The 26,397-nt window shown below is 40.9% G+C and overlaps 1 protein-coding gene across 7 annotated transcripts; it reads right to left on the bottom strand.

Annotated features, from left to right (window-relative positions):
* Nucleotides 1-5,638: 5,638 nt before the first annotated feature.
* Nucleotides 5,639-25,042, bottom strand: SMARCE1 (SWI/SNF related, matrix associated, actin dependent regulator of chromatin, subfamily e, member 1). 7 transcript variants are annotated; one of them, XM_036339515.1, is made up of 11 exons: nucleotides 24,716-25,042; nucleotides 22,516-22,567; nucleotides 22,294-22,337; nucleotides 19,170-19,337; nucleotides 14,400-14,480; nucleotides 13,372-13,503; nucleotides 12,926-13,097; nucleotides 10,842-11,029; nucleotides 9,714-9,815; nucleotides 8,854-9,064; nucleotides 5,639-6,651 (listed from the first exon to the last, which is right to left on the bottom strand). In XM_036339515.1, exons 2-11 carry the CDS (start codon nucleotides 22,520-22,522, stop codon nucleotides 6,347-6,349), a joined length of 1,410 nt encoding a protein of 469 aa, XP_036195408.1. In that variant the 5' UTR covers nucleotides 22,523-22,567; nucleotides 24,716-25,042; the 3' UTR covers nucleotides 5,639-6,346. The 7 variants fall into 7 exon arrangements, with proteins under 7 accessions (XP_036195408.1, XP_036195410.1, XP_036195409.1 ...); XM_036339517.1 differs by having other exon boundaries at nucleotides 19,233-19,337; nucleotides 24,716-25,035; XM_036339516.1 differs by having other exon boundaries at nucleotides 10,842-11,014; nucleotides 24,716-25,033.
* Nucleotides 25,043-26,397: the final 1,355 nt, after the last annotated feature.

Here is a 26,397-nt window from a genome sequence, read left to right as displayed (position 1 = left end):
CAAGGCACCAAGAGTGCACCAAGAGTGTCCACCCCAGGTAACTGGGGAGGCTGAGCTACTGGGCCCTACAGGACACCTGGCGCACAGGGCCACTCTATCAACACAGGGAAGCTGCCAAAATGCGGAGACAAAGAAACAGGTCACAAATGGCAGAAATGGAGGAAAGCAAACGATTGGATATAGAGTTTAAGGCCACGGTTATAAGGTTTTTCAAGAATTTTATGGAAACCGCCGATAAATTTAATGAATCCCTCAATAAGTATAGGGAGACCATGGAGGACATGAAAAAGGACCAACTAGAAATTAAGCATACACTGACTGAAATAAAGAATAATTTACAGAGATCCAGCAGCAGAAAAGAGGATCCCAAGAATCAAGTCAAAGATTTGAAATACAAAGAAACAAAAAATACCCAACCGAAAAAGAAAAAAGAAAAGAGATTCCAAAAATATGAAGATAGTGTAAGGAACCTCTGGGACAACTTCAAGCGTACCAACATCAGAATTATAGGGGTACCAGAAGGAGAGAGAGGGCAAGATATTGAAAACCTTTTTGAAGAAATAATGACAGAAAACTTCCCCTACCTGGTGAAAGAAATGGACTTACAAGTCCAGGAAGCGCAGAGAACCCCAAACAAAAGGAATCCAAGGAGGACCACACCAAGACACATCATAATTAAAATGCCAAGAGCAAAAGATAAAGAGAGAATCTTAAAAGCAGCAAGAGAAAGACAGTCAGTTACCTACAAGGGAGTACCCATACGACTGTCAGCTGATTTCTCAACAGAAACCATGCAGGCCAGAAGAGAGTGGCAAGAAATATTCAAAGTGATGAATAGCAAGAACCTGCAACCAAGATTACTTTATCCAGCAAAGCTATCATTCAGAATAGAAGGTCAGATAAAGAGCTTCACGGATAAGAACAAGCTAAAGGAGTTCATCACCACCAAACCAGCATTATATGAAATGCTGAAAGGTATTCTTTAAGAAGAGGAAGAAGAAAAAGGAACTCTTACCATTTGCCACAGCATGGATGGAACTTGAGAGCGGATAAATACCACAGGATCTCACTCATTTGTGGAATATAATGAACAACATAAGCTGATGAACAAGGACTGATCCAGAGACGGAGAGGCATTGATTGGACTGTCGGGACTTGGAGGGAAGGTAGGGGAGGGTGGGGGTAAGGGGGAAAGATCAACCAAAGGACTTATATGCAAGCATATAGGCCTAATCAATGGACATGGACAACGGGGGGGTGAGGGCATGAGCGGGGGTGGGGGGGGTGGGGGGTAGAGGGTAACGTGGGGACAAGGACACATATGTAATATCTTAATCAATAAAAAAATATATTAAAAAAAAAAGACATTAAGTTTTATCATTGCTAATACATTTAGCATTGTTTTCTACTGAATTCTTGAGTTTTTGTTACCATGCTGATCAAAGAAACATTATTACCATAAGCCAAATTAGAATTCAGCACGATTTCTTCTAAGAAGGCTCCAAGTTTATTTTAGCTTATTACACAGTGGGTTTTTCATTTGTAAAGAAGTTAAGCCCTTTAATGTGCAAATCATTGGGAAGTCAGTTGTTGTTCCAGCCAGGTTTGCCCAGCGGTGAAAACCACTCCTGAAACCAGGTGGGGAGCCCGTGTGTGTGGTAGTGCTTGGGGGTGGAGGGGAGCTGTTTCTGAAATGAGGACTTAACAAAGTATAATCCCAGCTTCACGGCCTGTTCACACGAGAAACCAAAGCTTATTTAACTGCAGGCAACAGGAGTTTCACGCTGTCAGCACCAACGGTCTAAAACCCCAAACTAGTACCTAAACGTGAAGGGCCAAAACTAACCATCTGGAGGACATCAGTTAAACTTCAGATTCTCTCTTCAAATATGGTGAATCAAGCATTGTGTCTTTTTCACAGGACGTTCCCAGAATCCTGTAAAAATGAGGTAGCTCCTAGCAACCTTTCCCGAAAGCTCTGCTTGACAGGGTACATCATTTTCACGTGTTGCAGGAGAGCCACTTAGACATGCTTGTTGAGATGGAGAAAAATATGAAATTGAAACTCCTGTAAGAAAACTGGGGGACTGTGGGGGGTTCCCCTCTCTCCTATTTGTTAAAAACTAATATAACCTTGGCAAGGGTGGCTCAGTTGGTTGGGCCAATAGGCAGTGGGTTTGATTTCTGCTCAGGGTGCATGCCCAGGTTTTGGTTTGATCCCCGTTAGGGTGTGTGCCGGAGGCAACGGATCAATGTTTCTCTCTTTCTCCGCCCCCTTCCTCTCTCTAAAAATATCAATAAAACCTTTCTTAAAAAGCCATATCTTTAAAAAATTAATATAAATTTAAGCCTTCAAACGTTATGTGTTCATATTAAAAATAAATGCACTAAAAATCATGGCTATTTGAAGCAGTAAGGGGACTGAGACAGAAAGTAGTTCAATCCATTTTATAGTAGAAACAGGCTCAGAGTTTAAGTGACTTGCCCAGTGCCTATGGGGGAAGGGAGAAGCTAAAGATCTCGACTATATCCCACATTCTCAAAGAAACTAGGAAACAACTAAAACACAGGTAGTGTCTACATACATCGCTCTGACAAGAGGGAATTTTAATCACCACCCTCCAGCGCCTGTTACGAGCTGCCAAATCCCCATCTGATTTAAATTTGTCCTTCAGCCACTGCCACAGCATTGTTAAAGGCAGATATGCTTGTTTTGAGTGCCAGCTCCAGCTTAGCAAAGGAGCCAGCTCCACCCACTTAGACTTCAATACCATAGATAACCTGACATCTTGCTCTGGCACTGTTTTCCATCCATATTATTTAAATACTAGGGGCCCAGTGCATGAATTCGTGCACTTTGAAAGGCACTGTGGGCCTCGAGGCTGCAGTGGGCACAGGGCCTGGTCTCAGCCCATCCTCCGTGCCCCAGCTTGGCCCTTCCCACTGCAGCCCCAGTCCTGTCTGCTGGCAGCCCCGCTCCTGCTGCTGCCGCTCCCACACGCTGATGGCGCTGGCCTGCTCACACACGCTGATAGTGCGGAGCAAGTGGGGCCGGCACCAGCTGCTCTAATCACCCCTCAGGAGCAGGGGGAGGTGGAGAAGCCCTCAGGGGCGATCAGGGCTGGCAGCTGCCGCTCGCACCTGCTGCCAGCACCGAGTGATCGGGACCGGTGCTGGGAGCCAGCAGTGGGTGCACGTGGGGCTGGCGCTGGCAGTGGGTGTGAGCGCCAGGCAGGACCATGGCACGTGGGAGCAAAGAATTTTCAGTAACCACCAGAGGCTCGCCCCGATGACAGCAACTGGCGCCCCATCTTGGTCTGGCGCTCCCGCTCACCTGCTCCACCATCCCACCGCAGCCAACACCTGCCATGTTCCGCGCTCTGTCACCTGCTGCCTACGCCTGCCATTGTCTGCATGTGCCCCCTGGTGGTCAGAGCACGTCATAGTGACTGGTTGTTCAGTTGTTCCACTGTTCAGTCTATTTGCATATTAGGGTTTTATATATATATAGAGGTCCAGTGCACAAAATTTGTGCACCTGGGGGGGGGGGCGGGTCCCTCAGCCCAGCCTGTGCCCTCTTGCAGTCTGGGAGCCCTTGGGGGATGTCCGACTGACGGCTCCCCATGGGGAGCGGGCCTAAGCCGTCAGTCGGACATACTTAGTGTTGCTGCAGAAGCAGGAGAGGCTCCTACCACCGCTGCTGCGCTCGCCAGCCATGAGCCTGGCTCTGGCTGAGTGGCACTCCCCCTGTGGGAGTGCACTGATTACCAGGGGGCAGCTCCTGCGTTGAGCATCTGTCTCCTGGTGGTCAGTGCGCATCATAGCGACCAGTCATTCCACCATTCGGTTGATTTGCATATTAGCCTCTTATTATATAGGATATTTTTATTGATTTCAGAGAGTGAGAGGGAGAAATAGAAACATCAGTGATGAGAGGATCATTGATTGGCTGTCTCCTGCATGTTTCCTACTGGGGATCAAGCTGGCAACCAGGGCATGTGCCCTGACTGGGAATTGAACCATGACCTCCTAGGTCAGTGGTCAGCAAACTGCGGCTCGTGAGCCATATGCGGCTCTTTGGCCCCTTGAGTGTGGCCACAAAGTTTCAATTGCACTGTACGTGCGCGCCCGCATGTGGTATTTTTTTTTTTAAAATATATTTTATTGATTTTTTTACAGAGAGGAAGGGAGAGGGATAGAGAGTTAGAAACATCGATGAGAGAGAAACATCAATCAGCTGCCTTCTGCACACTCCCTACTGGAGCTGTGCCCTCAACCAAGGTATATGCCCTTGACTGGAATCGAACCTGGGACCTTTGAGTCCGCAGGCCGACTCTTTATCCACTGAGCCAAACCAGTTAGGGCCCGCATGTGGTATTTTGTGGAAGAGCCACACTCAAGAGGCTGCAGTTTGCTGACCACTGTCCTAGGTCAGTGGTTCTCAACCTTCTGACCCTTTAAATATGGTTCCTCATGTTCTGACCCAACCATAAAATTGTTTTTGTTGCTACTTCATAACTGTAATGTTGCCAACTGTTATGAATTGTAAATATCTGATATGCAGGATGGTCTTAGGCGACCCCTGTGAAAGGGTCGTTCGACCACCAAAGGGGTTGCGACTCACAGGTTGAGAACGGCTGTCCTAGGTCGATGCTCAACCACTGAGCCACGCCAGCTGGGCTCCATCCATATTATTTAAGTTCTCTGCCTGGTCTATTAGGGAGTGAACCAAAGAGGACATCCAATCTGCAGGGAATGAGGTGGCTTAAGTTCTTAGCCCCGCAAAGCCCCATTTATCAGAGATTATCAAATACACTAGTTCTTGGATTCTAAAAGAAACAGGAGAAAGATTCCATGTACCATTTAGAAAAACAGGTTGTTTCCACCCAACAGCTAGTTTCCTTTCCTCCTTACTCAGGAGGCTGAACGTCGAATGGAATTCTACATGGTCGTGAATTCACTATAAACGAAGTCTTGCCTCTATAGAGAAGTTATCTCTATGTAAGCAGATGGCTTCCATCTATTTATTGAGCCACATTTTCCACAGAGAGAACTAATTTGTCATAAACTTTTTCCTTATTGCTCATATGTAAATGTAGAAACATTTACTTTTGGAGTAAAAGCCCAACCTCCCTATGTGACATGACTATAATGTAGGGAAACTAATTTTCAGTGTCTTGTACAAATGAACTTGCTAGTGCGGCAGTTGGGTGAGATAGGACTGTGAGTATGCAATTTTATAATGGCCAAGTGGCCACTCCATACTGTCAGTGTTCCAGTAACAAAATTATTGCTTGCTTAGCATATAAACATTTAATGCATTAAAAACACTGAGACTGTTTTCTTTTTCCTTTTATTTATTACATTTGGACCTTTAAGAAACATATACCATCAGATATACCACTATTTAGTAAAAATCTATCCTAGTTTTTAGGAAGCATATGTGTCACAAACCATCTCATTTCTACTCGCTAAAACTTAACTAAGTTTATCAAAAAGGTAGGCTCTGATCTATGGGATCCTGAGCCTTGAGGTTTTGAATGTTTTGATTATTGTAAAAACAATTTCAAGTGACTGAACTTAATTCCTAGCTGTTTTCTTCTAGAATGGGCCAATCATTTTGAAGTTATATACCCCCTTGCAAGAATATTCAATTCCTTAAGCTTTGTGATCTACTCTGTCTTTGGAAAACTTGATAAAAAAGTATTTTTTTTTTTTTTTTTTGTACAATAAGGATGAATTGACCAAAGCGTACCCAATATTAATTATAACAAAAAGCAGGACAGTATACATGTGCCATGTTTGCTTTAATGACTATTTCATAAGCTGGTGACTACTCTATGGAGACTATTTCTCGATCAATACGATCCAAGCATAGTTGCAGGTACACTCAACACTTTAACACAACTCTTGGTTATCTGACATTGATTACAAATGAAAAGGGCAAGTGAACAAACATATACTCATACATGATTACGTTTTCAAGAAGCTACCTTTGTGGAAGTACACAGGAAAGGGAACTTTCAGGAAACTGTTGAAGGGGACTGAGAAGATTTAAAGCTATGGCTTTGGTAAGCACCCCAGTGAGCTGTAGGAAGGCATTTGTAAGAGTAGATTCTGCAGCATCAAAGGAAAATTCTCCAAAAATGGGCATTTTCTCAATTAATCTAAATTCCGAGGCTTTCAGCAGTGAAGGGTAGAAACAAGATCTAAGGAAGAAAACCGTCATCACCACCACTTAAGAAAGGTGACTATGCCATTTGGCTCATGATGTTATATGGTCCAAAAGCTTTGGGTGGCGTGATATGGACAAGAAAAATATTAGTACACAAACCACATAACACCATTAAAACTCAAAAACATTTTTTTTTTCATTTAAAAAAGGATTTAGAATACATAAAACAAGGCAACATTTATTCTTTTTTCTCATCTTCTGGTATGGGATCTGTTGGTGGCTCCTCCACTGTGGCGCTGTTGCTCTCTGAGCCAGTGTTACTGTCACTGGTCCCTTCCTCGGCCATACTGTCCACCCCCTCCTGTCCACTCTCCTTGTCCTCAGGAGTAGGTGTGCCTTCGTCACCATTCTGCTGACTGTCTGTTGTTTCTTCAAGGCGTGTCTCCTCTGCAAGCACACATTCGTCACTGTTAGTTCTAAGACAGAAAGGTACTCTTCTAATTAGGCTGACAGCCGAGGGCTCCCCTGTCCAACATGTGGCTATTCAGCACCTAAAATGAGCTAGTGTGACTGAGAAACTTTCAGCATGTTTGAGATAACTTGGGGTTTAAGAATCTACTTTTTAACTGTAAATTTATGAAATCTAAATACAGGTCAAGTACTTCTTGACCTGTACTAGTATTTAAAAATTTAGCTTCAAATTTAGATGTGCTGCAAGTACAAAATACACATCAGATTCCAAAGACTTTATGAAAAAAGAATGTAAGAAATAGTTCAATACTTCAAAAAAATGATTACATGTGCACAGGATGTAAAGTATAGCATGCAGAATACAGTCAATAATATCTGTGTATGGTGTCAGGTGGGTACCAGACTTCTCAGGGGAATCATTTTATAAATTATATGTCTATATACTGGAAGCTAAAATAAAATAATATTGAATGTCAACTGTAATTGAAAAGAGAAGTTAATTACATGTTGAAATGATATTGTTTAGGATATACTGGGTTAATTAAATATATGTTTAAAATTAATGTCACTTGTTTTGCTTTACTTTGAAAAAATGTTAGTGAAAATGTAGTCACACAGTGACTTACATGTATTTCTACTGGACAATGCTGTCATGGAGTGCTTTGTATTTAAGGAGTAAGAAAGTGCGTGTGGAAATGATATAAGGTCAGTATTTTAGGTATCTCATTAATAGTCATGTTGGGCTGTTTTCTGTAAGAAATTAAGAGCATGAGGTTTTTGCTCCAATAGGCTCGATTTTCTTCAGTTTTTTTCCGGTAGGCTAGAAGGATAAAAATCTGAGTGAAGACCTACAGGCATGTTCTATTCATAGAAGACAAAACAGAGGCAAAGGACAGAGTGTTCCATTTAGTTGCAAAATGAGCAAAGAACCATATCACACTCTAGCTCTCAAACTCTTGCATTAACCACAAAAATATGCCCATGCTCAAATTTTGTTAAGATAAAAAACATGTTCACACAAAACAGAAGAAGGCTCAAATAATGAAACTTAAAATCTGACTATCTGAAATGTTAATCTGCTGAATTATATTTTGTAGAAATATCTGGTAACAACGTTTACATTCCATCAAATGTTTTCCAGATATCAAATCGGAAGCCGTCAGTTGAATACTAAGCATGATTACTACCCTTCCCACTTCTTACAATGGTCCAGGAGACTTTTGGCTGTGTTTCCCATAATATTTTTGTTTAGTCCTGTTTACATAGTACATTGGTCAAGGCTAAAACTGTACCAGAAGATAAGGTAATCTCAAAATATCAAATAATAACCAATTTAATCAGTATTTATATAAGTTTTGCATGGCATTTTTTTGCCTTGAGGAATGCTTTCAGTCAGAAATTCTGAGTACACCTGGAAGTAGGAATTTTCCAGGGTGGGGTCAACAAACTTTTCTGTAAAGGCTACGTAGGAAATATTTTAGGTTATGTGGGCTATAGGTAGTCTTTGTTGCAACCATTCAACTATATGTTGTGGCCCAAAGTAGTTACAGACAGTATGTAAACAAATGGGTGTAACTGTGTTCCAACAAAACTTTGTTTAAAAGCAGGTGGCAGGCAGGATATGTCCCTGTCCTAGGGCACCAATAATCATTTATCTTAACAGCAATGACCACATCTTATTTAAATAATTTTAGAAACAAAGGTTCAAATACTGAGTGCAATACCATGTCAAACCCAATACTGAATGATTTTATGTACATTTTTGAATTTATCCGTTAGAACTCACTGAGGCAGGTGCTAGAATACTTACACATGAAGGAACGGAGATTAAGTAACTATCCAAAGGCACAGTGCTAGCACGTGGTGAAGCAGTGTTAGACCCTGATCTGCCTGCAGGGCCAGCCTCCTTAACCATCACACTTTATATTCTCAAGGTGGAAAACAACTTGACTCAATCTGGGGAAATAACCAAGACCTCAAAGAGCAAGACTAAAGATAACATACCACTGCTGTTCTGCACTGATACAAACATGTTACATGAATCTACTTTTAGAAATGAAGATCTGGAAAGAAATGGGTAGGTCATATAAAGAATAACCGAAGAGGTAGCAGGGACACAGTGACCTCTGGAAAGTACTGAGAAAGAGAAATAAAGATTAAAGAGCTCTAAAACCCAACATTGACACTGGAGTCCCCTGGGGGCTTACCTGTCTCCATTGGAATGTTCTCTGCTTCTTTCTTTTCTTCGGTCTTATTAGCGGCTTGTTCTTCCTCAGGAACAATGCTGCTCTGACTGCGTTCAGCTTGCTCTGCTGCCTCCTTCTCCCTTTCCTCCTGCCTTTTGCGAGCCTGTTCCTCTGCCTGGGCAATTTCAGCTGCAATTTTTTCCATATCCACTTCTATTTTTAAACCACACAACTAGTCAGAAAAAAACCAACACAAAAAAATCTCTTAGTAATGTTTTATTCTTATAATCTCTCAATCAGAAAAAATTACTTCAAAAATGGGTTTTATTGGCTATAAACTATATATATATATGGGAGAAAAAAACATGGCTCTAGGTCTTCTCTGAGACTCTTGTGTCTACAGGAAAAGAAAGTTGCAGAGCCATGTAACATCAAATATTACAAAATAGTTGGTGAGGCAATACTGAAAGTGCTGGATTATATATAAAATTTCCATTTTATATTTAGGCTACCAAACACTAGATTTACCTGTTTTAATACAAAGTGCAAACTGTGAACTACATCTAATAACAACATTTGATAAATAAATTTCAAAAAAATGAAAATAATTCATGCTTGGGTGAAAGTAATTAAAACATCAGAGGATTCTAGAGTCGATAGGCCTAGTATATGTATGCATACTATATATTTCAAGCCTATTACAATTTTGCCAAAAAAAATGGGAATAATTTCAAAAAGCAAAGATCTACTGGTTATAGTGAAGTTGCCCGTTTCAAAGTAAACAATATTAAACAAAAACACTATTTTGGAAAAAAGAATGAGAAATGAAAGTGATGAGAAGACACAGTGATAAAAGTATAGTTAACATATTAAATTGATACCCTTTTAAGTTCATTGTTAAATGAATCTGTGCTTTCCAGGAATTTCCTCTTCTTTTCCTGGTGTCGCTCCTCTATTTGAAGAAGTTCAGCTTCTAGTTTTCGCTGTAAGACATATGATCACGCTTTATACTTGTTTTATAATTACTGCATTACTTTCTTTAAAGCAAATGTCAAATAGAAAACATCTCATTTTTTTAATAGTCCACATTTTCTTACAATGTAACAAATGTCCTGAATTGTTTTTTTTTTAAATATATATTTTTATTGATTTCAGAGAGGAAGGGAGAGGGAGAGATATGAGATAGAAACATCAATGATGAGAGAGAATCATTGATTGGCTGCCTCCTGTATGCCCTCCACAAGCCTGCAACCTGGGCATGTGCCCTTGACCAGAATCGAATCCGAGATCCTTCAGTCCACAGGCCGACACTCTATATCCATTGAGCCAAACTATCTAGGGCCTGAATTCTTAATTTAAGTCATTTATTACACAGCTGTAATAAATGATTTTAAGCTAAATGTAGCAACTTATTTTAATCTAAGGTTTTAAAATAAAAGTAAGATGGAGCATAGTGGAATCACTATGACTAATAAGTATGTGATGTTAAATATTGTTTCAGGCCTGAGCAATTTCAGAATATTGAGTAAAGCAGTAAAAGGTTGGTAGGATGTCTCAAAATTCTCATGGATAAACTTTCCATTACAGGACTCTATGTTACAGTTTTAAGGATAAATGTATTAAATCTGTGGGAAAGGTCCACTCCCTCAAGCCTCCTTCCTGAGTTAGGAACAGGTTAGATCAGCGGTTCTCAACCTGTGGGTCGCGACCCCTTTGGAGGTCGAATGACCCTTTCACAGGGGTTGCCTAAGACCATCCTGCATATCAGATATTTACATGACGATTCATAACAGTAGCAACATGACAGTTATGAAGTAGCAACGAAAATAATGTTATGGTTGGGTCACAACATGAGGAACTGTATTTAAAGGGCCAGAAGGTTGAGAACCACTGGGTTAGATTGAACACAAACATATTTCACAGGTGCACTGATGCATTATATAGAACCAGGTCACCTGGGACTTGTGGCATAAGCCCATTTTATTATAACAAATGTTTTGTGACTCTACCTGATGAACCATTAAGGACTGGACCTGTCGTTTGAGGACCTGCATTCTAGCTGTTGTGACAACTGACCGAACGTCTGGCACCACACTTTCACTAAGGATTTCACTGATGAGGCGGTGGTTCCTCTGGAAACGGGCGGTGGCTGTATGCTTCATTGAAAAGCCATCATCATAATCTGGAATGAGATGTTCTGAAAATTAGGTCACCAGTAACCATAAACAGGGGAGTGTAACAATGTACACACTTAATTACCAAGGAACATGGCTCTCACAAGTGGGTCTAAAGGTCACCGTGGGAACCCTGGGGCAGTCACTTGATAAAAACCATACAGGACATGCTGTGTTCATTGGCGAAGGTATTGGTTTTTCTCACAAAATCTTTAAGAGATGATACATGTCAGAGAAAGATTTGGCTGAAACACAAGGGAGATATAAGCACGTGTCTTTAGCCTGGAAATCAATGTGAAGTCTGCATGTGACAGCAAAACTAAAATTCTGCCAATGTTTCACTCTCTTGGTAGTACCTGTCCTTTCTTACGAGCAGCTTTAAGACCCTATCTTAAACTTAAAAAACATAATGGGCAGAAGTTTGAGAAGCAGAGAAAAGGAACCTTTCTTAAAGACTGTTCCTGAGTGATCCCTTCAGTCTGTCTCAATATTCATGCTGTTATCTTTCACCTAGTGAAAACATTTTCTATTTATGGTTTCTACATTGCTAGCCTTTATTTCCTCTTACACTGAGCCCCATCCTTCTGATTATTTGTAGACTGGATATTCTCCTTTTTTTTTTTTAAAAAAAAAATATATTTTATTGATTTTTTACAGAGAGGAAGGGAGAGGGATAGAGATTTAGAAACATCGATGAGAGAGAAACATCGATCAGCTGCCTCCTGCACGCCCCCTACTGGGGATGTGCTCGCAACCAAGGTACATGCCCTTGACTGGAATTGAACCTGGGACCCTTCAGTCCGCAGGCCGACGCTCTATCCACTGAGCCAAGCCGGTCAGGGCTCGCCTACCTTTTTCAGGTCTCCATGCTTTTTTTGCATTAACCATTCACTCTGAGCAATTAAGGTCCGTGTAAGCTAGTATAGCTTTAGCACTCCTGATTCTGTTTAACGCCTGATAGTTTCTATTCCATATGCTATTCATTATACTTATATCCTATTCTGTATATGAGAATATCTGCCGATATCCCAATCTATTCTTTTAAAATAGCATTTCTGCTTTTCTTTTAAGTATATCAGTTTATTGTCTGTAGGTGGTATTACTGCTTCCTCTCTCAATGGTGTATTTTCTTTAAAGTTCTTACAAGCATTGTTACCACTACTTTAAAATGGGGTCTTAAATTATTCCGATGTTTTCTGTTGCTTATAGTTAGAAATTCCAACCTTTTCCATATCACAGCAGCACACAGAGAAAATATTATTTGTACAAGATGCCTGCTATGTGGACGAATATGCCCACTGCTGGAGGTGGCTAGCTCTGGGCTCCTTTCAGCTACAGACTCTGCCTGGCTGCACACGGCCAGGGGCACAATCTGTAGACCTGCAAACTATTCATGAAATGGCAATGAGGAAGCTGATCTTTGTGTGTGTGCGCGTGTGTGCGTGCGTATAAAATTTGTGTACCCTTATGTGTGTTATCATGGGCTAGTTGGATTTCTCACTTAACTGGGAAAGAAATTTCATAGTGCTTTTTTCCCACTCATTAATTTTCTCTCTTGGGAGTCCTTAATTCAGGACTTGGGGAACCAATAAGAAAACAGGATGTAAGCAGAAGGCATTTTCTTTTTAAAAGCAGTTGAGGCAAAATTCTGATTATGGCTCAAAAACCTTTTGGGCATTTTGAGTACAAAGATTTGGATAAATGATATTTTCTGCACTCAAAAGGATATTTCCTTTTCTTGTGGGAAATTCACATACAAATCTTACAAAAAATAGTTAATCAAAATAATGAAATGGTACTTAAATTATGCTTTGTTTTCCATTTAGGATGGGAAGTAAAAACTGAAAAGATTTGTCTTATTTTAATTCTCAGAGAAAGCATAAACAAAACCCCACTTTGTTTTTATTATTATTTTTTACCGTCCGGATCTTCCGCAGGCTGGATGCTCATGTAAGGCTCCCCTTTCTCCATGCGAGACTGCCTCTGTCGACTTTCTTCCTCTAGAGCGGCTTCGGCGCGGCTTTTTGCATTGATGTAAGCGAGGTACGCGGGGGAGTTATGGTAGGCCTTCATAGACTCATTGTACTCTATCTGAAATGCAAACGTTTTTCAGTTTTATAATGAACATTTTACAGGTTATAATGAACACCTATATTATCTCACAGGAATATCCAAAGACACCATAATTATCTCCTTTTTACAGATACGAAATCTGAAGCCTAAGAAATTAGGTGGCTTGATCAAGGCAGACAAAGCCGCAGTGCAGCCCCAGCTGTCCAACTAGATCTTATGCTTCTTTTCTAAATAATAAGCAAGTGTTCATGCCTTTCCCACTGTATCCATCCCACTGCAGTCCCCACTCTACCTTTTCTGCTTCGTATTCGTTTAAATATTCTTGTTTTTCTTCATCAGTGAGATCTCGCCACATGCCACCAATAATCTTGCCAATCTCCCACAACTTTAGGTCAGGGTTGGAAGCCTTTACTTGGTCCCAGACCTTAAAAAGGGAACAGTTGAAATGTTAGTATTGAAGCCTAGGAATACAGACCTTTAAAAATACTTTCTAATATGAACATTTAAAACATAAACAAGAGCAGAGGGAATAGAATCAAGTCTACATGTTCTCATTAGCCTGCTGTAACAATTATCAACAGTTGGCCAATCTCATTTCCTCTACAGTCTGACGGATTGCTTTAAGGCAGATCTCAGACATCAACAATCACTACAGATACTTAAGAGAAGCTAATGCAGTAACATAGTCTGTGTCTAAGAGTTCGCAAAAATTCAGAAGTGGTTAATCTGCACAATACAATGTACCATCAAATACACATAGAATTATGACCAAAAATAAAAAAAAATTCTAAATAGTGATGGAAATAGCTAAATGCTCATCTTTAATAAAGATATTATTGGCTGTATCTATTGAGAGTAATGTAGATTCATCACAAACAAAAAAAGAGGGAAAATTCAAGGTAGTATAAAGAAAATAAAAATGATCATAGCTTACTATTTAGAGATAACTATGTCTTTTGGCTTTTTTCTTCCTTCAAATTAGCATGTAGTTGCTATTATTTTTATAAAAATAAGACACTAATACATACAGTAGTCTTATATCCCTTTTTTCATTCAAGATTTTTCTAATGTCATTAAGTATTCTCCAAAAGACTATATAACACTGGCTATATAACACGGTCTTAAAGATTTCAACAGTGTATTTAATCAGGTTCTTTTGTTGGATTTTAGCCCTGGAACTTTAAAATCAGAACTAATTTCTTTTAACAACTGCAATTCTTTATCCTTTCCTCTGACTGCACAGAAAAGCTGGCTAAGCCAATCTGAAATTTGATGGGAAGCTAAGACAGCGGTGCCCACTCCTCGCTCCTCAGCACCCACCTTTCTGCTGTACCTCATGTAGGGCATCAGCGGCTTATCTGGAGGCTTTGGGGGTTTTGGAATCGTAATACCAGAGGATGCCTACAAAAGAGTTAAAAACATTCATTATTCAACTGCAAGAAGTTCACCAGTAAAATGAAAAGAGAGTGCCTTAAAAAATTCTAATGCGCCTTTCTTCTACTCGTCCATGGATACAAGATTCTTATATTTTCTCCACTGAAAATAGCTATCACTGCAAATTCAGAAATGTTCACATCAAAAAAGAAAATGAAGAAAATGACTTTACGCACATAATTTTAAAATATTTTACATAGCAGTTTATTGCTACTGCTTTGACAACCTGGCTGTAAGAACAAATAAATTATTACATAATAATCCATACATCAAAAATATATGGTCAAATAGCAAATGTCCCACATTCAGGACTTTACCTGGCACCCTTTTGTTTTGCTTAATTTACCATTACACATACAGTCAACACTTGATTATCTGCACCAGAATCTGAATGCCTTCAGCACTCAGCCACACTCACACTGTCTACAGGGCACTTTGTATCTATCTATCTATCTATCTATCTATCTATCTATCTATCTATCTATCTATCTATCTATCTGTATTATTTCAGAATGCACCCCTACATAAATGACACTACCACCACAAAAACTACTTTTTCAAAAACAGGCAACAAAAAACTTCATCTCCTTTATTACAAGTAGACATTTTAAAGTTCTATATTTAGTGGTTTTCTATAAAGGGGATCAAGAAGTGTGAAATAAAGTCATGCCTTTTTTATCCTTAGTGTAGGGGCAAACAAGTTTACCGGGAACAGAGAAATGGCAGACATGGGCCATTATAGAATATCAAGAAACTCTACTTGATTAAAAAAATAAAGAGAAAGATAAAAGATTGGTTCTTTTTATGGGCTAATATCTATGCAAGAGATACCAGATAACTTCTAGTGGGCACCCCACATAACTCCAATCCAAGAATGCCCATTTCTGAACTAAGTCTCATCTTAATATATATGACTCTATTTGCTCAAGGACTCAGAATAAAACCATGGCTGAATTACTTTTATTTCCCCCCAATTTCTAGAAGACCCCCCAATATTGATTCTTGCCAGGCAAGGGGTAAGAAGTGCTGACTTATTCTAATTATCAAGACAGAGATTGGCATATCCTTGTAAGAAAACTAGTGACATTTGGTTCCCTTGCTTTTCTGTTGTTGCTGTGACAAAACCCTAGGGAAAACTCCATTCTGGGCTAGGACCTCAATCACAACCTTATTTTTCATCCATGGGCTCAGAGATTAGCATGTTTGCACCTTACTCCACTGCTTTCAATCAATGCTTCCTTTCACTATGGGGGTCTCCTTCACCCCTATACGCTTTTCAGTAACGGTTTCTTCATACACAAAATTATTAGAAGGCATTTCACCTTTGAAGCAGTATTTCTTCTCTTCTCACTCTTCATATATATTCTTACCACATCTCATGCTGGTGCCCATGCAGACAGACCTTGCTTTTAGCCACAGTGGACAATGGAAGGAAGGAGGTGAGCCTTGGGGATGGAAACTGTCAACAGTGGTGGTATGAAGAGTAAGGGAAGATCTGTCTCAGGGTCTGTAGGAGTTCTTTCAAGGAGGGAAGGGAGTAGGGAGGAATTCCTACAAAGCTAATCTTATATCATAAAATCAGAGCAAGACATTAGAAGTCTGAGTATTCACGCATGACGTTATTAGAAAGCATTTCCAACTCATAGCTAACACAAATCCTCAGAATTTCATGAAGTAGGTTACAAATAAAATTGAAATTGTGCCAATAATTGAATTTGGTAGGTCATTGTTAACAATTTTTTTAAAAAAAGAGGTAAAGAGTTCTAAAATGTCTATGCTTAAATATGTTGAATTAAAACACTTAAAAGATAAATTATAGTAATATTTGCTTGTGGATATTTTTCAAAGAACTGCATTTATAACATTAATGGGTTTGCCTATTTAGCTTCCTTTCTCCCAAAGGTACCCAAATCGCTCACATACTGAGTCCCTATTTTTATTACATTGACCAATTTACAAATGCAAACGAAACAAAATTGAAAACATTAACGAAGTTAAATTCTAGCTGATTTTGAGGATACTGAAGATTTGCATCATTAAACACCCTGTCATTCACCATCTCAGACAGACATTGTTCTATAATGTCTCAATGCCCAGTGGTTATGCTTTTTTTAAAGCTTTTCTTTCCTTGCTGTTACCATGAAATCCATCTCTAGCAGCAACTCTCCCTCTTTCCAGTTTTCTGCTTCTAACTGGCAATGCACTGGGGGAAAACAAGTAACTATGCTTGTTAAAACGTGCTTACATAAGAGTAAGGTCCTGGGATCTCCTACACAAAAAGTCCATGATCTTGTGAAATTTATTTTGGCTACTCAAGAGTTTGTTGTTGTTTCTTTCCAATTCTCGGCTGTTTCTCTGGCAGAATCTTATTTAAGGGTTTTCTCCTGGGATAGAATTTCCACTGAAGTACAGAAATAAGTTGTTTTTAACATTTTATCGCAACCTGTTTTCCACACTGTACTTAAGAGAAATTAATCACCTGAATGAAGACCTGACTAGGAGTGATTTCCAACTCATAGCTATCACGAGCACTCCAAAAGGTTTCAACATGCTATATAGTTATTGTCTGAAAACTATTCAAGTGTACAGGAGCCTACAGGGAACTACTCAATAGGGATTCACAGAATCATTCTTTCGAATCACTGACTTAAGGCGATTTGCAGGCAATAAAGCCAAATAAGACACCCCCCAAATTCGGCCAAAGTAATACATAGTTGGGTCAACTTAAAACACTTTAATAATGGACAAAATCAGATTTACTGAGCCCTAACATGGCTTAAATTAGATATTTAAAAAAGGTGGTGTAAAAGTTAGGTATAACTAATTTTCTTGAGGATGATTCAATGACCTAAGACAGAGGTCACTAAAGGTTGAAGGGGCTGGAATGAACACAGGCTAAAAGCCTTCATATTTTCTAGGCCGTTAGGTTGAGTCTGAACAGCAGTTTAATTATAATTTAATTTGATATTGAGAGAACAATAATACAAAGAAAACAACTACAAAGAATCCAAACACCAAATTTTCCACGCCCAACAACCCTTTTATCCAAATCTACCCTGAAGCTAATGCCCACTTTAATGTTGTGGTCCCAAGACACCCAAGGAGGAATGGGGAGAAATAGGTAATTTATCCAGGTTCCAAGACAGAGAGCACCCTTGCCTTTTCCTAGTAAGTCTCCATTAAAGGATCTCATTTTATTAAGAGAATCCTCACAGATAGGTTCAAGTTAAGAACAAAATGCTTACACAAACCAAAATATAAATGATTCTAATATTACAGTTACCACCATTTCTATTTCTATTCCATTAACATAGATAATCAAGAGCTGACTGTATAGAGCAATTAAAATGCAATCGTTCTTGTTTACTTGCTCATGAGTAATTTTCTGCATTAACATGAATGGTCCAAAATTGATTCTGTTCCTTGTTTAATTTAAAATGTTCTTTTATCATTTGATAACCTTGCCACCCATTACACTGATGAAACAACACATTTAGGCCAGAAAAAAACACGTATTGATGCACATAAAATTTGTATGCATTGTGAAATGCATACACACACACACACTGTCAGAATTCTTTTCGGATACCATGAAATATGCAAGGCACATAAAACTTGATACGCTTATGAAGTACGAATTATGCAGAAACAATGAAAATTTTAGACAAACAAAACCTATCAAGCTAAGCAATATGCTTACCAAGATAGTCTGATAGTAACAAGCTTTTTGCTCTAGCTTGACTACAGGGTGAGAGGGCTTTTTGAATTCACAGAATTGTATTATTTATGAATAGAGCAAACAAAAACCAGGTAGAGAAGTTTACAGCCATTCTGGGTGGTATAAATTCTCACCAATACCATAATCCAATGTATGCAGATATTTGGCTTTTGGATTCAATTTATTTATTTCTTTTTGATAAATCCTTTTTACAGCTATTTTTTTTCTTTGGTACCTAAACTTCCTTGAATGGAGTTTAAGATGATTCTAAAATAAAAAGTCACCCAATTTTGATTATTTTAGATTTATAACTTACTTAACTTTAATATTTATTTTTTCTTGGATTGATCAGTTAAATGAAACATCTTCAGTTTCAGAAATCATATCCCTTATCCTAAGGATTATAAGCACACTTCTAGTTGTAGATATCTAGTCTGTAGGTACTTCAACTTAATTTCATTCAACTTTTATTCTGCAATTCTTTGATGTGACACAAAAGTCTTTTTCTCTTTTTAACTGAAGACAGATGAATCTCCGAAGGTCAACTATTAAATCCAAAAGACAAATAATTATGTGTAGCAATTCAAACTAGTAGGCCAGCCAAAGAAAGCCAGGTCTGGAAGCCCAGCATTTACTAAGAAACTTGAGTTCTTGAGCCTAATGCCAGTTACCGTAAATGAAAAATAACGCTTCAGCTCAACTAGAGTATCTTAACCATAAGAACTTCTAGGTTTGTCTACACACAGTACAAGCAGTAAGTGCCCAAGGTTTTATCTCTACCAACCACCAAAAAGAATGAAGTTTTTCTTATACATATCCACATCTCACTATATATATATATTTTTTCAGTGTAAGATCATACAACAAATGTTCAAAATAGTCGAAAAGCCAGGTTAAAAAAATTTAATGGCTGTGCTGATGATTCACAAGGACCTAACTCTGAAGGCATTTCTGGTCAATTCCAGTTGTTTGCCGGATGCTGTAATAGTTGATTCTCCTACCGTGACCCGGCTGTTGGTGCCCGGGTTCCCTCCCAGCCTGTAGTTGTTGTAGGCGAGATGACTGTATGGATTGTATCCCACAAACCCTGGTGTGCTGGGCATTTGCTGATGGAAACAAATGAGACAAAAACACGAATGAGAAATGAGCTCAAACGAGGAAAACACAGAAATGAAAAATGATCTGCATATGACATGCAAAAGCAACCTGGATTTAAACAAGCAATGATGTGTTGTAGTTGTTTTTTCTTTCATTGAGAAACCAGTCTGCAAGTGTGTGTTTTTTCCTCTTTCTCTCTCTTTGCAGGGGCCAGCGGTGTTTGTGTGAATTTGAATGTGTGCTTGCATTTTGGGGATAAGCAATACAGTGAAGTGTCTCAAACATTCAGGATTACTTTATGGTCAATAGTATGATATAACAACTTAGCAATATATGTCTGAGAGGAAAGCTTGAAATGTGGTAAACTACAAGTGTGAGAACACTTTACATGCAAAACAAAACATGATTTATTTGACAGTTATGTGGATGCCGCCAATGTATTTGTCTACTAAAAACAAAAACAAGAAATGGACTGCTTTCAAAGACAGTTTTAAATCATTTTATATATGTGAGAAATGAGAAGAGACTCAAATCAGAAGTCAGAAGTTGTCAATAGAAAAGAACATATGTGAGATTCAATGGATGTCACATACATGATTTCAAAACAAAGACTTGTAAGAAATGCATGGATTTCATTCTGGGGTATTGTCTGATCTTTTTAACCCAGCCATTCTTTTATAGGCTTTCTTTTCCATCTCTTCTTTGATCCATCTTCCGTAAGTCAATCATGGATAATTTCTGCATTTAGTTAATGTGAACTATTTTTCTAGTTGACAGACTTGAACTCTCTCTTTTTAAAAATATAGTTTCCTGATTGCTCTAGTCCTTCCAAAAACACAATTACTCGCTGCAGCAACAGAATTCTTGGCTTTTGTGAATTATGTGTTGATGAGATTACAAATGGGCGCTTATATAGCAGTCCCCTTGTGGTTAATATAATGACATCCAATGTTAATGAGAATCAAGATATAATACATAAAAAGAATATAGCAGAGACCAAAAGTAGAATATTTTCCCTAATGAAATTCAATAAAAACAAGTGACAGTAATTTCATTTTAACATGCAATTAACAGTCTTGAATTGTATGATGTAAAATACACTTAACACATTCCAACTAAACTGTAACTGTTATAAAATAAACACAATTTTCTAAAACATGCCGCTGCACATATCCTTAGTCTCTGAAAGATATTCAAGCATTTGATACTCTTTAGAAGAGAACTGATCAATTTCTAATCTATGTAGTTATAGATGACGCAAATTAAGCTTATTAAAGTAGGCAAAACAGATGAAGTATCAAAGGCACAAAAGAAGTGTATATTACTTAGAGTGGTACATCTGGGTGGTGGCGGTGGTGATGATGATTGTGATGGTGGTGGTTGAAATAATGGGAAAAAAAAGGAAGGAGGATAACTCATTTAATATCCTCTCTGTTGGATGTCCTAATCCCTAGTCTTCTGTATTTATGTGTCAATGTGAAGCTATAATGGTAGAGAAATATGACTAAAGAAAGGCAAAAATAAAAAATCCCTTTCTATATTTGAGAAGTCATAAATGAACACTTGGTTTTGGACTATTTTTATTATCTCAAAAAATCAAGTGTGTGTTCCATTTACTATACACTGTCAGAGGCAGTATTTATATAAAAATGACACCTTCAAAAGTTGCATAAAAAATGAGACACTTCAAAATTGAGGCAGTAATGTAAGAAAATTAAGTAGGGGAGATAAAAAAAAAAAAACTGAACCTAAAACATGACAATTATACCAATTCCAAAAATGAAGTACATGGTTAGTTCTTTGAGGCCAGGAATCTCAATTGTCCAACTCCACCTGTATAGCCACTAGCAGAGTGCCAAGGAGATGGTCGTAAGATATGTTCTTTGATTTAAGAAAGAAAACAAAGCAAACACAGGACTTTAAGATCTACTGGAAGTAACTTGAGACTCTATGTTATAAAAATTGAACTGATTACATGTGGTATAGCATCTCTTTTTAAAAACATCTTACTGAAGAAAAGCAAATTGCTGAAAAACATAACTAAAACATTTATCTAAGGGATTAGTAATTAAGAATAGTTATCTAGTGAAGAAAACAAAATTATACAAAGAGGACCTAATTAGTAAACTAGCTTGAAATTTAGGGGGGAGGGGGTTTAAAAGGAGGGCTAAAGAATTTAAAGAATTGCTTTTGTAGGATATGGTCAAGGTTAATAGTGTTTTTGTTTTTTTTTAAATAAAAAACAACCAGGAATCTATTTCAGCAAGGTCTGAAGAGTTACTGTTAAATTTGTTATATGGATTGGACAATTATTTGACATGCTGACCAAGCTGGATCAGAACTTGCTGGGTGAAAAAACCAGTTCTCAACTATTATTTAGACACTTTGAAACACATCAAATTCCAAACCAATGATATATGGAGTGGAATAAAATTCAATAGCAGGATCTGACCCACAGGTAATAAAATCCTTACTTGAACAGCTTGAAAATAATGATTTACAATGAGTGTTATTATAGAACTGGAAGCTTTATTGTTTGATTTAATATGAAAATTATATATAGACGAGAGAAAAAAATGTAACCAATTTAAGGTTAGGTTTGAAAATAAGAAATGCCAGAATGAGAGCATTCACTCAATATCAACTTTAAAGACTTTTAATAAGAGAGTAACAAGAAAGAAGTGTTAAACTGGTCAGTTATTTCCCATTTAAAAAAAAAAAAAAAGGAAAAAAGAACCGAGCATAGGAGGTTGGCTTTTCAGCAGTATGTTTCTTTAAATGTTGGGGTTGGTTCAAAGTAAGATGCAAAGAGTTATTTTATTTAGTAGGAAGTGCTGGTTTTTTTTTTAGCTGAATTTTTCATCCTATTGCTGTGATGATTGAGTGACCCTTCCTGGAAGACATCTGGGTTTTTGTATCAAGGCCAGACTTGGCTATTACATTAACAAGAAAATTAAAACTTACTGTTGCAGGAGCTGGGGTGGGAGGTGGGGCATAAGATGGTCTTTCTGTTTGAAAGAAAATAAATAACTTCTTGTAAACAACTGAGATATAATACTATGCAACAAAACTACCAATGGTCCTGTTTGAAGGAAAAAAAAATGAGAGTATTTTGGAATTCCCATTTGCTAGGGCATTAGTCTCTTATTTATATAGATGGATAAATATAAAAAAAATGAAACTTACTTGACATTTTGGAAGATTAAGTTCTCAGTTCCTTAAGAATGAATCTGAGACACTAAAATAAAAAAAGGAAAAAAAAGAAAAAAAAAGAGAATCAAAACTCAGCAAGCATGAGAGAATGTTTTCCTAAAGAATAGGGTAGTTTAATTGGTATTTCTTAGTAAAATTACATTAGCTTCTAGTAACCAAGCCTTTTGCATATTTAACTAGTTCTTTAGGCCACTGTGTTGATCAGAATTAAAACGACTAAAACAAAAAATTTTCTTATGCTACTGAGCCACCTCTTGGATGGAAAACGTTTCACTGATGCCATGTACACATTTAATCAGACCGATAAAAATATGACAGTAGAATGTGATACATTATCAGGGCCCACGCTAAGGAGGCCCGCAGAGGCTGACAGCTCCCACACCAGCAGCAGCTCTCCCTCCCTGTCAGCCTAGCAGCGTCTATTAGGATGGAGCAGCATTTTATTCCTGGAGGCAGTGCAAGAGGTAACTGGCATGCGAATGAGCTTTATATTTCCCCTTAGTGGTAAACAGCTTTATAACTGTTGAGAATAAATTTTTTTTAAAGAATCTATCAGAAAAAAACCCCACCTCTTATTAACCCTTCACAGCCTGTTGCAAAATTATCCCCTTAGTGGAGCTTTCCTGATACATGACCTGGTCAGAATTGCTTCCTCATCTGTATTCCTACCCAATTTACCTAGATCTCTGATACTGTGTATCGTATCATATCCCTGTTAATGTGGCTAGATTGTGTGCTGCCTGGACACAGGGACCATCTAATTCATTATTCCGGTCCCAGGATTAGTAAACTCTGCCCTAGTATTTACCAGCTCAGGCCTTGGCCGTGCACACGAGCTGGTTCCTGACATCAATATTCCTCACGCAGGGCAAACAAAGCCATGTTCACTGTTAGAACAAAGGCAGATAACTTCTACGGCTACTGGAGTACTTTCCCTCCAACGCTCTGTGCAACAAACATGCCTTATGTATTTATGTATTTATTTATTGGCTCCCATTTTGCATTTTAGGGGAAATTCCCTGGAGCCCGAGGCATGAGAGACCTGGTGTGGAAGGAAACACTGTAGTTTATTTTCTCAGTGACCTCAACTGGGTCTCGCACTCCTTCCTTCAGGAACAGGCAGAAACCCCGGCCTCGGTGTGTGATTTCCTTCCCGCTCAGGCTCCGGGAAGCTGTCAACATTCGGTGGGGGAGGCCTGACAAAGGCTGCCACGAGCTCCCGGGGAGGCAGCCCCCATGGCTGATTCTTTTAGTGGTTCTCAACCTTCTGGCCCTTTCAATACAGTTCCTCATGTGGTGACCCAACCATAACATTATTTTCGTTGCTACTTCCTAACTGTCATGTTGCTACTCTTATGGATCGTCATGTAAATATCTGACATGCAGGATGGTCTTAGGCGACCCCTGTCAAAGGGGTCGCGACCCACAGGTTGAGAACCGCCGTAGAATAAGCGATTGCTCTCCTGGGCTCCGCCAGACATCCTCAGGGCGGGCCGGGCCGGGCCCCCTGCCCCCGGGGCGCCGCCGGGCAGAAGACAGAGAGGTGTTTGCTGAACACCGTCTGGGGGACAGGCTAATCCATTACCCACATTTCCTTTTATTGTCACCGACTACCCACAAGACGGGGACTGCTAGTTCCATGTTACCGATGAAATGGTGGGTCTAGGGAACAGGCCTAAAAACACACCGCCAGGAAGTGCCGGGGATGGGTCCCCGACCCAGGCCGGTCTGCCCTTCACCCTGAGCCACAGCGCGAGGCCTCAGGTCGATGCCCGAGCCCAAGGGAAACCACCTCCCCAGGGGCGGGGAGCGGTGCCCACCGGCCCGGCTCCCCCGAGGGCTTGCTCTGCGGTCGTTCCCTGGGGGTTGGTTGTGGAGGATGCACGCCCCCCGCAACCCCCCGAACGCGGGGTCGGCACGGCTGCTTGGACCCATTTCGCGGGGTCGGCGGCAGGGGCGAGTCTGGCCGCCCAGGAGGGAACCCGAATGGGAAACCCGAAAGGGACTCCCCGCCCCGCCTCGCTAGGCCGCAGGGAGGCCGCTACCAGCCCCCGGCTCCGCCCCGCGGCCAGGCCTGAACCCCAGCAACCCCCGGGCCCCCGCCGTCCAGCCGCGCCGGGCCCCCGCCGCCGGCCTCCCTCCCGACCCGCCGGGCCCCGTCGGAAACACTCACCCGCGGGCAGGAAAGGCGCCCGCAGCTCCGGCCTCGCTTCCCTTTGTCCCGCGCACGCCCCGCCCCTCGCGCGCGCAGCGTCCGCGCCCGCACTTTCCACACGCGCCTCGATGCCTCTGCGGGCGCCGCCGACCGTCTTTGGAAAAAGGAAAACCGCCTCGCGAGGACGCCCGAGGCTTCGGGGAGTCACGGATTTTTTTTCAGGTCCTGTGTGCGCCGCCGAACCCGCCGAGTTCGGGTGCCGTTCCAGGCGGGCGCCGATTCGTCACGGCGGGAGGCGGAGGGCGGCCCGCCCGAGAGGCCTGCGTCCCGCGGCCGCGAAGGGGGCGGCGGCGGCGGCGGCGGCGGCGGCGGAGGGGGCGGGGCGTGCGAGGCTGCGCCGACGGCGGTGGGAGCCGCGGCCTCGACTCCACGCGCGGGGCCGGAAGACGCCGGGGGTCGCCGGGCAGGAGGCCCCGGAACCACCGTGGCGGCGCGGGCCAGGCTCGGGTCGCGCCGGCTCGGCGATCCCCTCCCCGCTACCCCGCCTGGTTCTTTCTCCTTTCGCCGAGGATGGAGGCGCGGCGTGTCCGTCCCCACGGGCGCCTCTCGGGCGGGCTTCCTGCCTTCGCGACACGGGCTTTCCCCGTTTTTCCAAGGTCGACTCTGGTGCCGTTGCCACCGGCTTCCGAGCCGAGGCCCAGCGATGTGGATGCCCTGGCCTCGGTGGGGCGCCCTTGCGCAGTGGAGGTGCCACTGGTCTCGGCCCAACGGGGTCTGGGCTCGTTGGGTTCCCATCGCCGGGAATGCCTGCCCCGCGCTTTCAGGTTAAACTCATCTGTCCTTTAGGACCCGGCTCACACGTCTCTTTCTGATGCCCTCCTGCCCCCCAACCCTCAATAGTCCTTCCTCTCGACGCCATGGCCCTTTGACGTCTTGGTTGGAGTCTGTTCCTGACCCAGGGGCACCCGAGCGCGTTGGTCACCTTTAATGCAGGGCGAGGGGCTTGCAAACAAAGCCCAGCCATCTCATCGGTCACCTGCACGTTGCCAGTGTCTGCCAAGGCTTGGCCCGCGGTTAGATGCTCAGGAAATGTGTGTTGAGGTGCGGCCCCAAGCTCGCTGACGGTGGTCTAGGGTCCGAGTGTGTGAGGGAAACTGGAAAAGGCTTGTAGTGCTTTGCACACGTACCTTCTTTCAAAATGCTTATTTGTAACATGTCCATGAGTAATCTGCGTGTACGTGCTGGCCATACCTTGTAAACGCAGAGCTAAATTCTGCCTTTGGCACAAACTTTTTTTTTTTCTTTGGTTGATCATTTGAGTAACGTGTCTGCATATTATTTATTGATATTTGTTTTTTTTAATTTTTTTTAATTGATTTTTAGGAAGGGAGAGGGAGAGAAAAGCATCCAATGTGAGAGTGTAATATGGAGAGGTAGCCTCCTTCACCCCCCACAATGGGGATCAGCCCGCAGCCCCCGGATGTACCCTGACGGGAATGGAACAGGCGACCTTTCCCTGAACTGGATGACACCCAACCGACTGAGCCACACCAGCGAGGGCTGTGCATATTATTTAATTACAGTGTAATTTTGGCTCATGTACCGTAATGATTCCATTTGACACTTTTAAATAATGTATGCATTTTTAACTCTGGAGAACATTTTTGTATTTTTAAAAACTATGGTAGAGCCCTGGTCGA

The sequence above is a fragment of the Myotis myotis genome, unplaced genomic scaffold (genome assembly GCF_014108235.1).
Source record: "Myotis myotis isolate mMyoMyo1 unplaced genomic scaffold, mMyoMyo1.p scaffold_m19_p_17, whole genome shotgun sequence".
Lineage (NCBI taxonomy): Eukaryota > Metazoa > Chordata > Mammalia > Chiroptera > Vespertilionidae > Myotis > Myotis myotis.
Note: the sequence above shows the minus strand (reverse complement) of the source record. Positions and strands in the feature narration are given on the sequence as shown.

Excerpts from the sequence above, each read along its gene's own strand:
- SMARCE1 (XM_036339515.1), bottom strand. Across the intron at positions 19,338-22,293 it reads CCACCCCAGCTCCTGCAACA|CAAATGCCCAGCACACCAGG; the intron begins GTAAGTTTTAAT and ends TGTTTCCATCAG. Across the intron at positions 14,481-19,169 it reads TGACCAGAAATGCCTTCAGA|GCATCCTCTGGTATTACGAT; the intron begins GTTAGGTCCTTG and ends ACTCTTTTGTAG.